Genomic DNA, 12,332 nt, shown 5'->3' with positions numbered 1-12,332 from the left:
TTAATCAATGCAACAAAATAGTTCAGAAATAGGGACACATAAACATAGTCAACTGATCTTTAACAAAGGAGCAAATGCAATACAGTGGGGAAAAAACACCCTTTCAACAAATGGTGCTGAACAACTGGACATCCACATGCAAAGAAAAAAAAAATCTAGACACAGACCTTGTATTTTTTACAAAAGTTAATTCAAAATGCATCACGGAACTAAATGTAAAACACAAAACTATAAAACTCCTAAAAAAAATAAAATAAAATAAAGAAAGAAAAGAAAAAGTAGAAAACCTAGGTGACCCTGGCTACGGCAATGACTCTTTAAATATAACATCAATTCTGAATCCATGAATCCATGAAAGGATGAATTGATAAGCTGGACTTCATTAAAATTAAAAACAATGGCAGGAGAATGAGAAAACAAGCCACAGACCAAAAGGAATTATTTGTAAAAGAAACATCTGATCTAAAAAACAAAAAAAAAAAAACCCTGTTATCCAAAATATAAAAGTAACAAGCCGGGCATGGTAGCTCATGCTTCTAATCACAGCACTTTGGGTGGCCAAGGCAGGCAGAGGCCAGTAGTTCAAAATCAGCCTGGCCAACCTAGCGAAACCCTGTATCTAACTAAAAATACAAAAATTAGCTGGGTATGGTGGTATATGCCTACAGTCCCAGCTACTCAGGAGGCTGAAGCAGGAAAATCGCTTGAACCCAGGATGCAGAGGTTGCAATGAACCAAAATCACATCACTGTGCTCCAGTCCCAGCAACAGAGAGAGGCCCTGTCTCAAAAAAATAAATAAATAAAAATCACTCATACCTACATAATGACAATTCCATTTAAAAAATAAATAAAAACAACAACAAAAAAACAAAAACAACAATGAAAACAACAAGGTTGCAGAACTTCAAGATAGTTGAATATGTGGAAGTTCCCTCCTGAAAGGTGGCACCCTGAAGATGGCATGGAAGCTCTGTATTCCTTATCTCATACCTCCCCCTATGCATCCCTTCAATCTGGCTGTTCAACTGTATCTTTTCTAATATCCTTTGTAACAAATGGGTAAGTGTGAGTAAAATGTTTCTGAGTTCCAGCAAGTTAATCAAACCCAGGGAGGGGGTTTTGTGAACTTTGATTTATAGCCAGTTAGTAAGAAGCATCTGAAACTTGCAATTGGGATCTGAAGTGGAGGGCAGCCTTGTGGTATGAAGCCTCAATCTGTGTGTTTTGACACTATCTCTACACATACAGTGTCAGAATTAAATTAGAAGACAGATACCCACATGGTGTCTGCTGGAGAATACACAGAACTGACTGCTTGCTCTGTAGGGAAACACATACCACACATGTGGTATCAGAAGTATCGTGCTGAGTATTAGACAGTAGACAGTGGGAAAAAAATGCATCTTTGGTTTTTCCTGTATCACTATAGCAGATTTACTCATAATTGGCAAAACTTGGAAATAATCAAGATAGCTGTAGGTCAACATCGCGCATATGCAAGGATATGGAGGATATGGGAAATCTTGGTACTTTCCATTCAATTTCTTAGTGAGCCTAAAACTGCTCTAAAATATTAAGTTCATAAATTGTTAAAGAGTTAACACAGGTGGTCTGGGCACAGTGGCTCATGCCTGTAATCCAAGCACTGTGAAAGGCCAAAGTGAGCAGATCATGAGGTCAGGAGTTAGAGACCAGCCTGGCCAACATGGTGGAACCCCGTCTCTACTAAAAATACAAAAATTAGCTGGGTGTGGTGGCATGCACCTGTAACCCCAGCTACTCAGGAGGCTGAGGCAGGAGAATCACTTGAACCCAGGAGGCAGAAGTTACAGTGAGCCAAGATCACGCCTCTGTACTCCAGCCTGGGCAACAGAGTGAGACTCTGTCACCAAAAAAAAAAAGTGGAACGTTAATTCAGTACAAAAATAAATAAATAAATAAATAAAAGAACTATCAAGCCATGAAAAGATAGAGGAAACTTAAATGCATACTACTAGGTGAAAGAAGCCAGTTTAAAAAGAGATGGTCTGACTAGTATATACTATATGATTGCAATTACATGATATTCTGGGAAAACTATAGAGAAAATAACAAGTTCAGTGGTTGCTAAGGGTCCAATGGGTTGAACAGGCAGAGCACAGAAAATTCTTAGGGTAGTGAAACTACTCTGCATGACACTATAATGGTGGATACATGTCATTATTAATTCATCAAAACCCTTAGAATTTACAATACCAGGAGTGAACCCTAACATAAACTATGGGCTTTTGAGTGTTAATTGTGTGTCAGTATAGGTTCATTAATTGCAAATAATGTACCCTAAGGTATGAAATGTTGACAGTGGGGAAGGTTGCACATGTGTGAAGAAGATATGGAGGATACGGAAAATCTTGGTACTTCCCATTCAATTTTGAAGTGAACCTAAAGCTGCTCTAAAAAGTAAAGTTCATAAATTTTTTAAAAGTTAACACAGGTGCTTCTATTATAATACAATATGACATTCCTGGAAAATCATGCACTAAAAATAATAGGGCATATGAAACAAACAGGATTAAAAACAGTCCATTCAAACACATGCAATTTTAACTAGAGCACTAACAAAACAGTGACTCAGGAGATAACTTGGACAGTCTGAACAGGTGGTCACAGTGATATTTAAAAACCACACACATACATACATACATACACACACACACACACACACACACACACACACACACACACACACACACAGCCAAAATGCTGGTGGCACTTTAACTAGAGGTCTGGTGGGTTTTCAGATACAGGTAGACTCTGTGATACAGGGGTTACCGTGCAGTTGGAGTATAAGGGAACATAAACTGCCATGAACTGAAAGTCTATAAAGAAGGAAGTGCACCTGTTAAGGAAGAGCACCCCAAGGGCAGGTACTCTTCTACATTTTTCTTATGTAAGTTGGAAAAAGCTTCTGCTGATGTGTTAAGTAATCCTAAACTTTTTGCTTTGCTGGCCAAATATTTTAATTTTATTCACAATACTGTAACACCCCTCACCTGGGGACTTGGGGGAAAGTACTTATGAACCAATCTAGAAAATGAAGCAGACATCATTCTCCTATACCAACTGTGTATGAGCAAATTTGCACCACAGAAATGTGTTTTGTAGCAAGACAAGCTGTAGGTGAAACTCTATGTGAACTTAATCATATAGAAAAAAAAAATCTGAGGCCAGATGTTTTAATTTCTACATTTAGTAACATCTTTTCAGCCTTTACCTGCCTTCTCTGAGTTTTATGTAAAACTGCTCCCTTTCTGTGGAAAAAGCCTTGCTTGCTTTCCTTTCTGTAACAACTTCCCCCAGGTCCCTTCCCAAGTTGTGCTCTTCTGCTACCTTCTAAAATGCTGCTGTTCCCTGTCTCTAGTTCTGGATCCCATTTTCCTCTCACTGCACAACCCTTCCTCAAATACCGGATCATGCCCAAGGCTACCTAGACTGACAACACCTAATCTCTTATTTCTGGTTCAGACATGCGCCCACAAATATCCCCCTCATTCTTCACTTCAACCTCAAATTTACAATGTGTAAGTTTAACTCATTTTTCTCCTCTAAGCTAATCCTTAATGTAGTAATCTCCATAAACAAGTCAATTGTTGCCATCTCAAACTAGGCAATCATTCTCTCACCACATTAAATATGTCATTATATCTGGCCCATTTTACCATGGCTTGTTTATCCAGATGTTTAATCAACAGTCTTCTCATTCTGACCACTATAGTTTTAAAATTCAAATGTTCACGAAACTTTTGGACTATGGAGACAGGTTTCTGATTGGTTTCCTTGCCTCTAGTAATAGCTACCTTAAATCTAATCTCTATTATGCCATCAGAGTGACCAAACTAGGATACACTGTAAAGTGAAAGACAGAGCTATTAATAAATTTATTAGCACATCAGGCATAAACTGAGCCAGTCCTAAGCAAACCTTTACACCTCCGATTATTGGTATCACTTGCCCTTGCTTATCTCTTCAACCATATATTTACCACTATCTTTCTCTTATATTACATTTCATCCATACAGAATAATTTGCATTTTCCAAATGCATTATATTTCTCCTCATTCCTTTAAGCCTCTCCACATGGTATACACTATGCCTCAAATACCATTCCTTCACCCCCTTCATTGCTCAATTCATTTAGTTCATCAAGTTCTCAAACTGAATTATCACTTCCTATAGGAAACTTGGACAGGACTTTGGAAAACTAGTTTCTGTGTTCACAGCTGAAAGAACCATAGCACTTCACACATAACCCCTGTGGGAATCAACACACTGCAACTATCTTACGTATTCTCCATTAGACTACACATTCCTTGAGGACAAAGACAGCTTCATTCACATTTCTATTGCTGCAGCATAAATGGAACCTTATCTATAGTTAGGATAAACAATATTTTAAGGAAATGGATAACTAAATTTTTATTATACTCTCTGTGTAGGGTTCGAGTTCCATAAAGGCATTAGTACAGATTTGGTGACAGAAACACAAAAATTGAAGAAAAAATAAACAGAAAAAAATATAAATGGAAAGAAAAGAAATGACATATCAATGAAACTTAATAGTAACTATTATTTGGTTGGTCTTTTCAAGGAACACATATATACGGAAAGAAGAGACCTCTTTCTTCAAAAAATGAAAGAAAAAGGGTCCTTCATATTTTATTTTTTCTACAAAGGCCTCTTAACCACAGATGGAAATTTAGGTACAAATAGAAATACAAACTACTCCCCAGTTTTACCAATCTACCATTAAAAGCATCCAGAAAGTTTGGATTGTAGAATAAAGACATGATTCTCATTCTCTACCTATAAGACTGAGTGATATCTACTTCCAAGGTCATCTTAATTGTAAGGTTAGTCAAATTTTTAATAAACAAATAGAAGTTACTTCTTAAGAGTATGTTTTCCATCTATAAATTCATTTAAAATGTTAATTTTATTTTACTTATTTACTCAAGCACACATTAATTTTAATTATTATTACAAGCATAATTTTCTTTGTCTAGTGTCTATAGAATTAGGATGAATATGTTATGAATTGGAAAAATGTGCCTATACAAAATGCTATGCATACAAAATTAAATCATTCAAAGATCCAAGGTAAAAAAAAAAAAATACCTTTGCTAAAGAAATATTTTATTATCATCTGTTGTTTCTTCTAGGCCTCACCATTTTATTTGCTCTTTGTATTTATCTACTGATAAAAGTTTATCTCATATTTATCATACCCATTTAGTATTTAAGACTTTCCTTGTATTCTCTTTTATGAATTGCTCTCCTATTTTAAAATCAGATTTCTCAACAATATTTCAGTTCCTCACATACTTCAAAATACTACTATAATTTTTAACAACCTCTTTTACATATTCTTCCAAATATTTAATATTTTTATTTGTCCTTGCACACTGACTTGGAGAGCCCTCTACTGGCCTGAAGCTGTGTCAAAAGAACATCTGCTTCATCTTTTAGATAACCTGTTTTTTACATGCTTTCAGTCATATGATAATTATATAATTAAAGTAAAGCCTTTATTCAGAATGACAGAATGTTAAAGAGAAACTGAATGGTTCTACTAAAATGCTGTTATCAAACCAAGATACACTATTTCCATAGTACAGAAATACCATTTTCAAATATCTGTATACTATTAATTCTCAGTAGTGTACCATAAAGCCTTGCTATCATGTGCTAGAAGTCCAAGATGAGACCAAATTATAAAAAAGCATTTTGAAGTATTCATAACTAAAGTATAAAAGGCAAGTTGGAATCTCTATGCTAAGTGCCTCTGGCCTCAAGTAAATCTGACAGTTATTTTCTCGCCAATATTTTCTGATTTTAATATACCAATGTCTCTAGTATTTATAAACAATACATTTAAAGATATAATGAAGGAAACAATTCCACTTAACTTAAAATATAGGAATAAAGGCCTAATGAAGAAAACACCACCATCACCAAAAATCCACAAATATAAGTATATATCACCACAAAATTATCAGGCCTCACTTTAGATCCCAATAAGTATGCCAACAGTCTTTCTGTTTTCTTTTCAAAATAAACCAATATAAAGTTTACATTTTTAAAAATATGCAAATAATGTTTAAGGAAAGCCCTTTTAAAAAAATAAGTAATAATTAGGGAACGGAACCATTGCAGTCATATAAATTTTGTTATCAGGCCTCACAGACTCTGTATCTGTGTTCCAATTAGACTATACTCTCCTTATGAGCACAATTAACCTCATTTACATTTCTATTCATTTACATTTTTTCATACATTTCTATTCATTTACATTTCTATTTACTGTCTAACCAACAGTGAACGCAAATAAATTTAGAAGGAATAGACAAACTTGTTTTCCTATATGGTCTCTCTCTCTGTAAGTTTTGAGATCCATGAAAGCAGGAACTATTTTTCATTTTTGTAACATCAAAATTTAGCACAGTAGATGTTAACTCATTGTTTGGTTAAATAGGCTCATTTGTAAAGGTGAGATGCATTTATAAAATACTCATTAGAATCAGATTTCATGGTAAGAGCAAAGGATATGAAAAGACAATTCACAGAAAAATATGAATGGGCCCCTAAATTTATAAAAAGAAATACAAAATTACTCTTAAGAGAAATACATATTAAAACCATATGACCATATGGAGATAAATCCCACCCATCTTTTATATAAGACCTACTACTAGAAGGGCAAAAATCCAGAAGTTTAGTAACACACTCTGTTAGCATGGTTGAGGGTTGAGCAGTGGGACAGTAAGGGTTTTTATACACTGCTCTCCTAGAGAGCAATTTGACAGTAACAGTAAAAATCACAAACTCATACAACACCTAGAAATTTAACTTCTGGAAATTTAACTTACAACTCAAATTTTGATGAGTAGGGGACAGGTAGAATAAATTATGCTATCTCCATAAAATGGAAAATTACATAGCTGCAAAACCAAAGGAAAGGGGTGTTATCTAAGTAATGACAGGAAAACAATCATTGTGTTTTATATAATTTTTATATAATATAAAGAAAAAAATCAAGGTACCAGATAATGTACAATTCTTATAGTTTTTAAATGTAGAAGAAGGATAAAACACATTTGTATCTGCTTGTGATATACATCAACTCCAGAAGGATACACCAGAAACTGACAGTAGTTCCTGTATGTGTATAGAGAGGGGTGTGCAATCTGGACACATGGAAGGCTATAGGTGGACACCTTTTAACATATATAAAAATAAGTGTAAGTCGTGTGAATACATTAAGTTGATTTAAAATTTCCTTATATTACAAGATAAGTATATTATTGACCCAAGCTTTACTATGAAAACAACTGCAAAATTCTCTATAATCTTACCTCCAAACTAGGCACATAAGAATCCTCACAATTTATATAATGTCCTAACATGGCATGTTGAGCCCATAATTCATTATCCCTTATCCTCTCATGCAGGTGGGTAATTTGTTGCTTCTGCCTGCAAAACACAAATTAAGGTCACATTATGAGTTATACTTTTCTAATAGAGAAAAGAACCTTAAGTAGCCTAATAATTTTACATTAGAATTTAAAAGTATTATCAATTTAAAAATCATAATAAGAAATCTCTTTAAAAGAAATACCACATATGGAATTAGGTAAAAATTTACACTGTAGAGTACTGTTACAAAGTAGTCTTTTGTAGAATATTCCTTGTAGATTATACTAGTCACACCTTGCTTTCTTCAAACAACTCACAGCTTGCTTAAGCAAGTTATTTAATTTCTGTAAATATGTATGCTTATAAGCTTTAAAACTGTTTTGTGTCAGGCATGATGCTAAGAGCTTTGTAGGCAGTATCTCTCATCTTCAAAACTTTAGTAAGTCTAAGTTTTGAAGGAGAGCTTTTAAAGAATTAAAAAAAAAAAAAACAAAACAGTATGAGTAAACAAATAGCTTGATGTTTTCCAAAATTACTTACAAAGTAACTTTTGGAACAAGTAGGTTATATGTTTAAGGCTTAATCAAAAGACCTTGTTTCCCTTGGAATCTTTTTTTTTTTTTTAATTTGCTAACCTTTAAGAAAACCCATACATAAAACACTAAATAGGAGATAAGTTAGAAGAGATTAGTCATATAATACTTTTCAAATAATTTAAAGCTCTACGAAAAGAAAAAAAACAAAAAATCTTCCTTTTCCAGCCAAGATGGAGTAGCTGGCAGGGACTAGTTTTGGCCTCCTGCCGCAATTATTTTAAAAAGACAAAATATAGGAAGTGAAGACTCTCAAGGCATTGGCCATCAGGCAATTGAGAACAGTAATCTCTCAAAGATAGATAACTAATGAGCTGGGCCCTATGACTGGCTGGGAGTGTTTTCAAGCCCCGCACAGGAATGGTGGTCTCCCTGAATTGAAGAGACAAAGCTGAGAATCTGGGGAACCAAGGCAACTGTAGTTAGTTCACAGTACTGGAAGACCCTTGGGCGTTCGGTTGAATGCTAATTAATACAAACATGAGGAAACTACTGAAGGTGTGTGTAGAGTGGAAGCACAACCAAAAAAAGATTAGAGGGAACAGTGCTTCAGGGTGCCTTGGAATTACTGGCTATTCCCAACTGCCAAAATAAAAAGCTTCATGATTCCCAGGACATCAGCAATTCTCAAATGGGGACAATTTTGAAACCAGTGAATATTTACCAACATCCATAGACATTTTTGATTTTCACAACTGGGGCAGAATGTTCCTGGCATCTAGTAAGTAGAAGCCTGAGATACTACTAAATGACTACAATGAACAGGATAGTGACCCTCAACAATTAAATCTGATCCAAAAAATCAACAGTGCTGAAGCTGAGAAATCCAAGGTTTGTAAGAGAAGTCTTGTTTCAATGGGGCAAAAACCCTTTATAAAACAGATCTAATGCCACCTAACAAAACTTAGAAGTACAAAACTTAAAAACAAAAACTGATTCCCAGAATAAAGCTCAGAAATACAAAAATGTAACATCAAAAACAAGTTAAAATTCATAATGTCTGGCATCAAAAAATTATCAGTAGTGCAGAAAAATGTAGCTCATAATAAGAAAATACAATCAACTGAAAGTGAGCTAGAACAGACACAGATGTTAGAATAGACAAGGATAGTAAATCAGTTATTATATTCACATGTTTAAGGAGAAGAAAGAATGAACATATGAAGTAGAGACATACAAGACAACATACTGAATGGTGATTAAAAGATTGGACATTATAGCACAAAAGTACAGAGAATTTAAAAACAGCAATAGAAACTATCCAAAAAGAAACACATAGAGAAAAAAGAACAAACAAATAAAAAAGCTCAGTGAGCTGTCAGATTATCATAAGAGGCCAAATATACGTATAATTGGAATCCCTAAAGAGGAAGTAAGATGATGCAGGGGGTGGGAGGAGGGAGCAGAAAAATATATGTAGAAAACAGGCCAGAATTTTTCCAAATCTGATGATAACTATACTCCCACAGATTCAAGAAGCCCAGTGAGTCTCAAATAAAAGGTGAAGACAACTAACCCAAGGTACATCTAAATCAAATAGATTACAGTGATAAAATCTTAAAAGCAGCCAGAGGGAAAAAAGATAAATCCATCCAAGGAGACAAAGATAAAGGGGATGGCAAATATCTCAACTGAAATAATACAATCAATAAGACAATGAAGTATTTTAAGTACTACAATTTAAAAGTTCTCAACCTGAAAGTTTTGACATAAGGAAAATTTTTAAAACAACACAAAGAGCATACAAAAAACCTGTTAACCTTTAATACTTTAGTCATGGAAAATATTTTTTTAAAGGTGAAATAAATATCTTTTTTGGAGACTTAAAAGCTGAAAGAATTCATCAACCCCAGACTTCCACTACAAAAAATGATAAAGGAACACCTTCAGGCAAAAGAACGATATGCCATGTGAAAACCTGAATTTACAGAAAAGAAAGAATGCCAGAAATGATAACTACATGGCCAAATACGTAAGATATTTTTCTTATTATTTAAATCTCATTAAGAGATGGTAACTTATGTAATGAGAGACAAAAAATATAATTTATATCTAGGTTGTATAACCTTTGTAGATATAGAATGTATGACAAAATAGCTCAAAGGCTAGAAGAGAAAAAAAAATGGAAGTATACATTTTTTACACACATTATACATGAATTACTTGAAGACAGACTGCTGTACTTTAAAGAAGTGTATTATGAACTCTAAAGCAATCAATTTAACAATATAACAGAGTTGTAGCTAATATTCCAATAAAAAGAGACAATGGGAATTATAAAAAATACTCAATTAGTTCAAGAGAAGGCAAAGGGGAACAAAGAACAGATGGGACTATTAGAAAAAAAATAAATAAATAACAAGGCCAGTGGCTCCCATCTGTAATCCCAGCACTTTGGGAGGCCAAGGCGGGCAAACCATATGAGGTCAGGAGTGCAGACTGGCCTGACCAGCATGATGAAACCCCATCTCTACTAAAAACACAAAAATTAGCCAGATGTGGTGATGCATGCCTGTAGTCCCAGCTACCTGGGAGGCTGCAGCAGGAGAATGGCTTAAACCTGGGAGGTGGAGGTTGCAGTGAGCTGAGATTATGCCATTGCACTCCAGCCTGGGCAACAGAGCAAGACTCCGGCTCAAAAAAAAAAGAAAAAGAAAACAACAAATAGCAAGATAGGACATTTAAACTTGACCATATCAATAATCACATGTAAATGGTTTAGATACTCCCAGTCAAAAAGCAGACATTGTCAGAATGCATAAAAAGTAGGACCTAACTGTATACTATCTACAAGAAAGAAAATCATTCTTAACGTTAAGAACACAAACATGTTAAAAGTAAAAGCAGGAAAACCAGTGCTAAAAATAATCAAAAGAGAGCTGGAGTAACTATATTAATATTAGTCAAAGCAGACTAATATTAATTTTTTTCTATTTTAGAGACAGGGCATTGCTCTGTCACTCAGGCTGGAAGGAAGTCGTGTGATTGCAGCTTACTGCAGCTTGAACTCTTGGGCTCAAGCCATCTTCCTGTCTCAGCTTTCCAAACAGCTGGGACTATATATAGGATCCACCATGCCCAGCTAATTTTTTTAATTAATTAATTAATTAATTTTTTTGTAGAGGTGAAATCTCTCTACGTTGCCCAGGCTGGTCTCAAACTCCTGGCCTTCAGTGATCTTTCCACTCAACCTCTTGGTGTCAGGATTACAGATGCGTACCATCTTGCCAGGCCAAAGCTGATTGTTAGAGCAGAGAATATTACCAGGGACAAAAATTCTAATTTAATAATAATAAAAGGGTCAATTCATTAAGAAGCCATGATATTTGGGCCTAAGAGCGCAGCATCTAAATACATGAAGTACAAAACTGATAGAAAAGCAGGGAAATAGACAAATCCACAATTATAACTGGATATTTTAACACCTGGATCTCAATAATTGATGTTAATAGAACAAGTAGACAGAAAATCAGGAGAATATAAAAGACAAAAACACTATCAACTGATTTGCCCTAAAAGGAGTTTCTAGAATACTCCCCACAAAAGTCAAAAGCAGAATACACATCCTTCTCAAGATAACTGAAACACTTATTAAAGTAGATGATCTTCTGAGTCATAAAACAAGCACCAAGAAACTTAAAAGAACTCAATTCATATAGAATATATTCTCTGACCACAGTAAAATTAAATCAGAAAAGAATTACAGACAGAACTCTAGAAAATCCTGAAATATTTGTAAACTATGTAAAGTAACCGTAAATACCCTGAGGTTCAAAGAAGAAATCAAAAGATAAACTAAGTATTTTGAAGTGAATAAAAATGAAAACCAAATGAATTAAAATTTTAAAAGATTGGAAATTTAAAAATTTAAAAATTTAAAAATTTCTAAGAACTTAGAAATTTATTATACCGACTGCCTATACCAGAAAAGAAGAAAGCTCTCAAATTATCTCAGCCTCCAATTTAAGAAGTTAGAAAAAGAAGGGCTGGGTGTGATGGTTCACACCTGTAATCCCAGCACTTTGGGAGGCCAACGTGGGTGGATCACAAAGTCAGGAGTTCAAGACCAGCCTGGCCAACATGGTAAAACCCTGTATCCACTAAAAATACAAAAATTAGCTGGGTGTGGTGGATTGCACCTGTAATCCCAGCTACTCGGGAGGCTGAGGCAGAAGAAATGCTTGAACCCAGAGAAGGAGGTTGCAGTGAGCCAAGATCATGCCACTGCACTCCAGCTTGGGTGACTGAGCAAGACTATGTCTCAGACAAATGAAAAAAAAAAAGT

General features: G+C 34.7%; 1 protein-coding gene across 6 annotated transcripts in view; it reads right to left on the bottom strand.

Annotated features, from left to right (window-relative positions):
* The window catches only part of CEP85L (centrosomal protein 85L), a 233,902-nt gene that overhangs the window by 92,251 nt on the left and 129,319 nt on the right, over positions 1–12,332 (bottom strand). For all 6 annotated transcript variants that reach the window (XR_012517197.1, XR_012517196.1, XR_012517198.1 and 3 more), the window contains exon 5: positions 7,394–7,511. Coding sequence is in view for 3 of the 6 variants with exons in the window: in XM_074397567.1 (XP_074253668.1) it covers positions 7,394–7,511 (118 nt within the window). In the remaining 3 variants the exon portion in view is untranslated. The remainder of the gene's footprint in view (positions 1–7,393; positions 7,512–12,332) is intronic.

The sequence above is a fragment of the Saimiri boliviensis genome, chromosome 4 (genome assembly GCF_048565385.1).
Source record: "Saimiri boliviensis isolate mSaiBol1 chromosome 4, mSaiBol1.pri, whole genome shotgun sequence".
NCBI lineage: Eukaryota > Metazoa > Chordata > Mammalia > Primates > Cebidae > Saimiri > Saimiri boliviensis.
The sequence above is the reverse complement of the archived record's forward strand: the minus strand, read 5'-3'. Positions and strand labels throughout refer to the sequence as shown.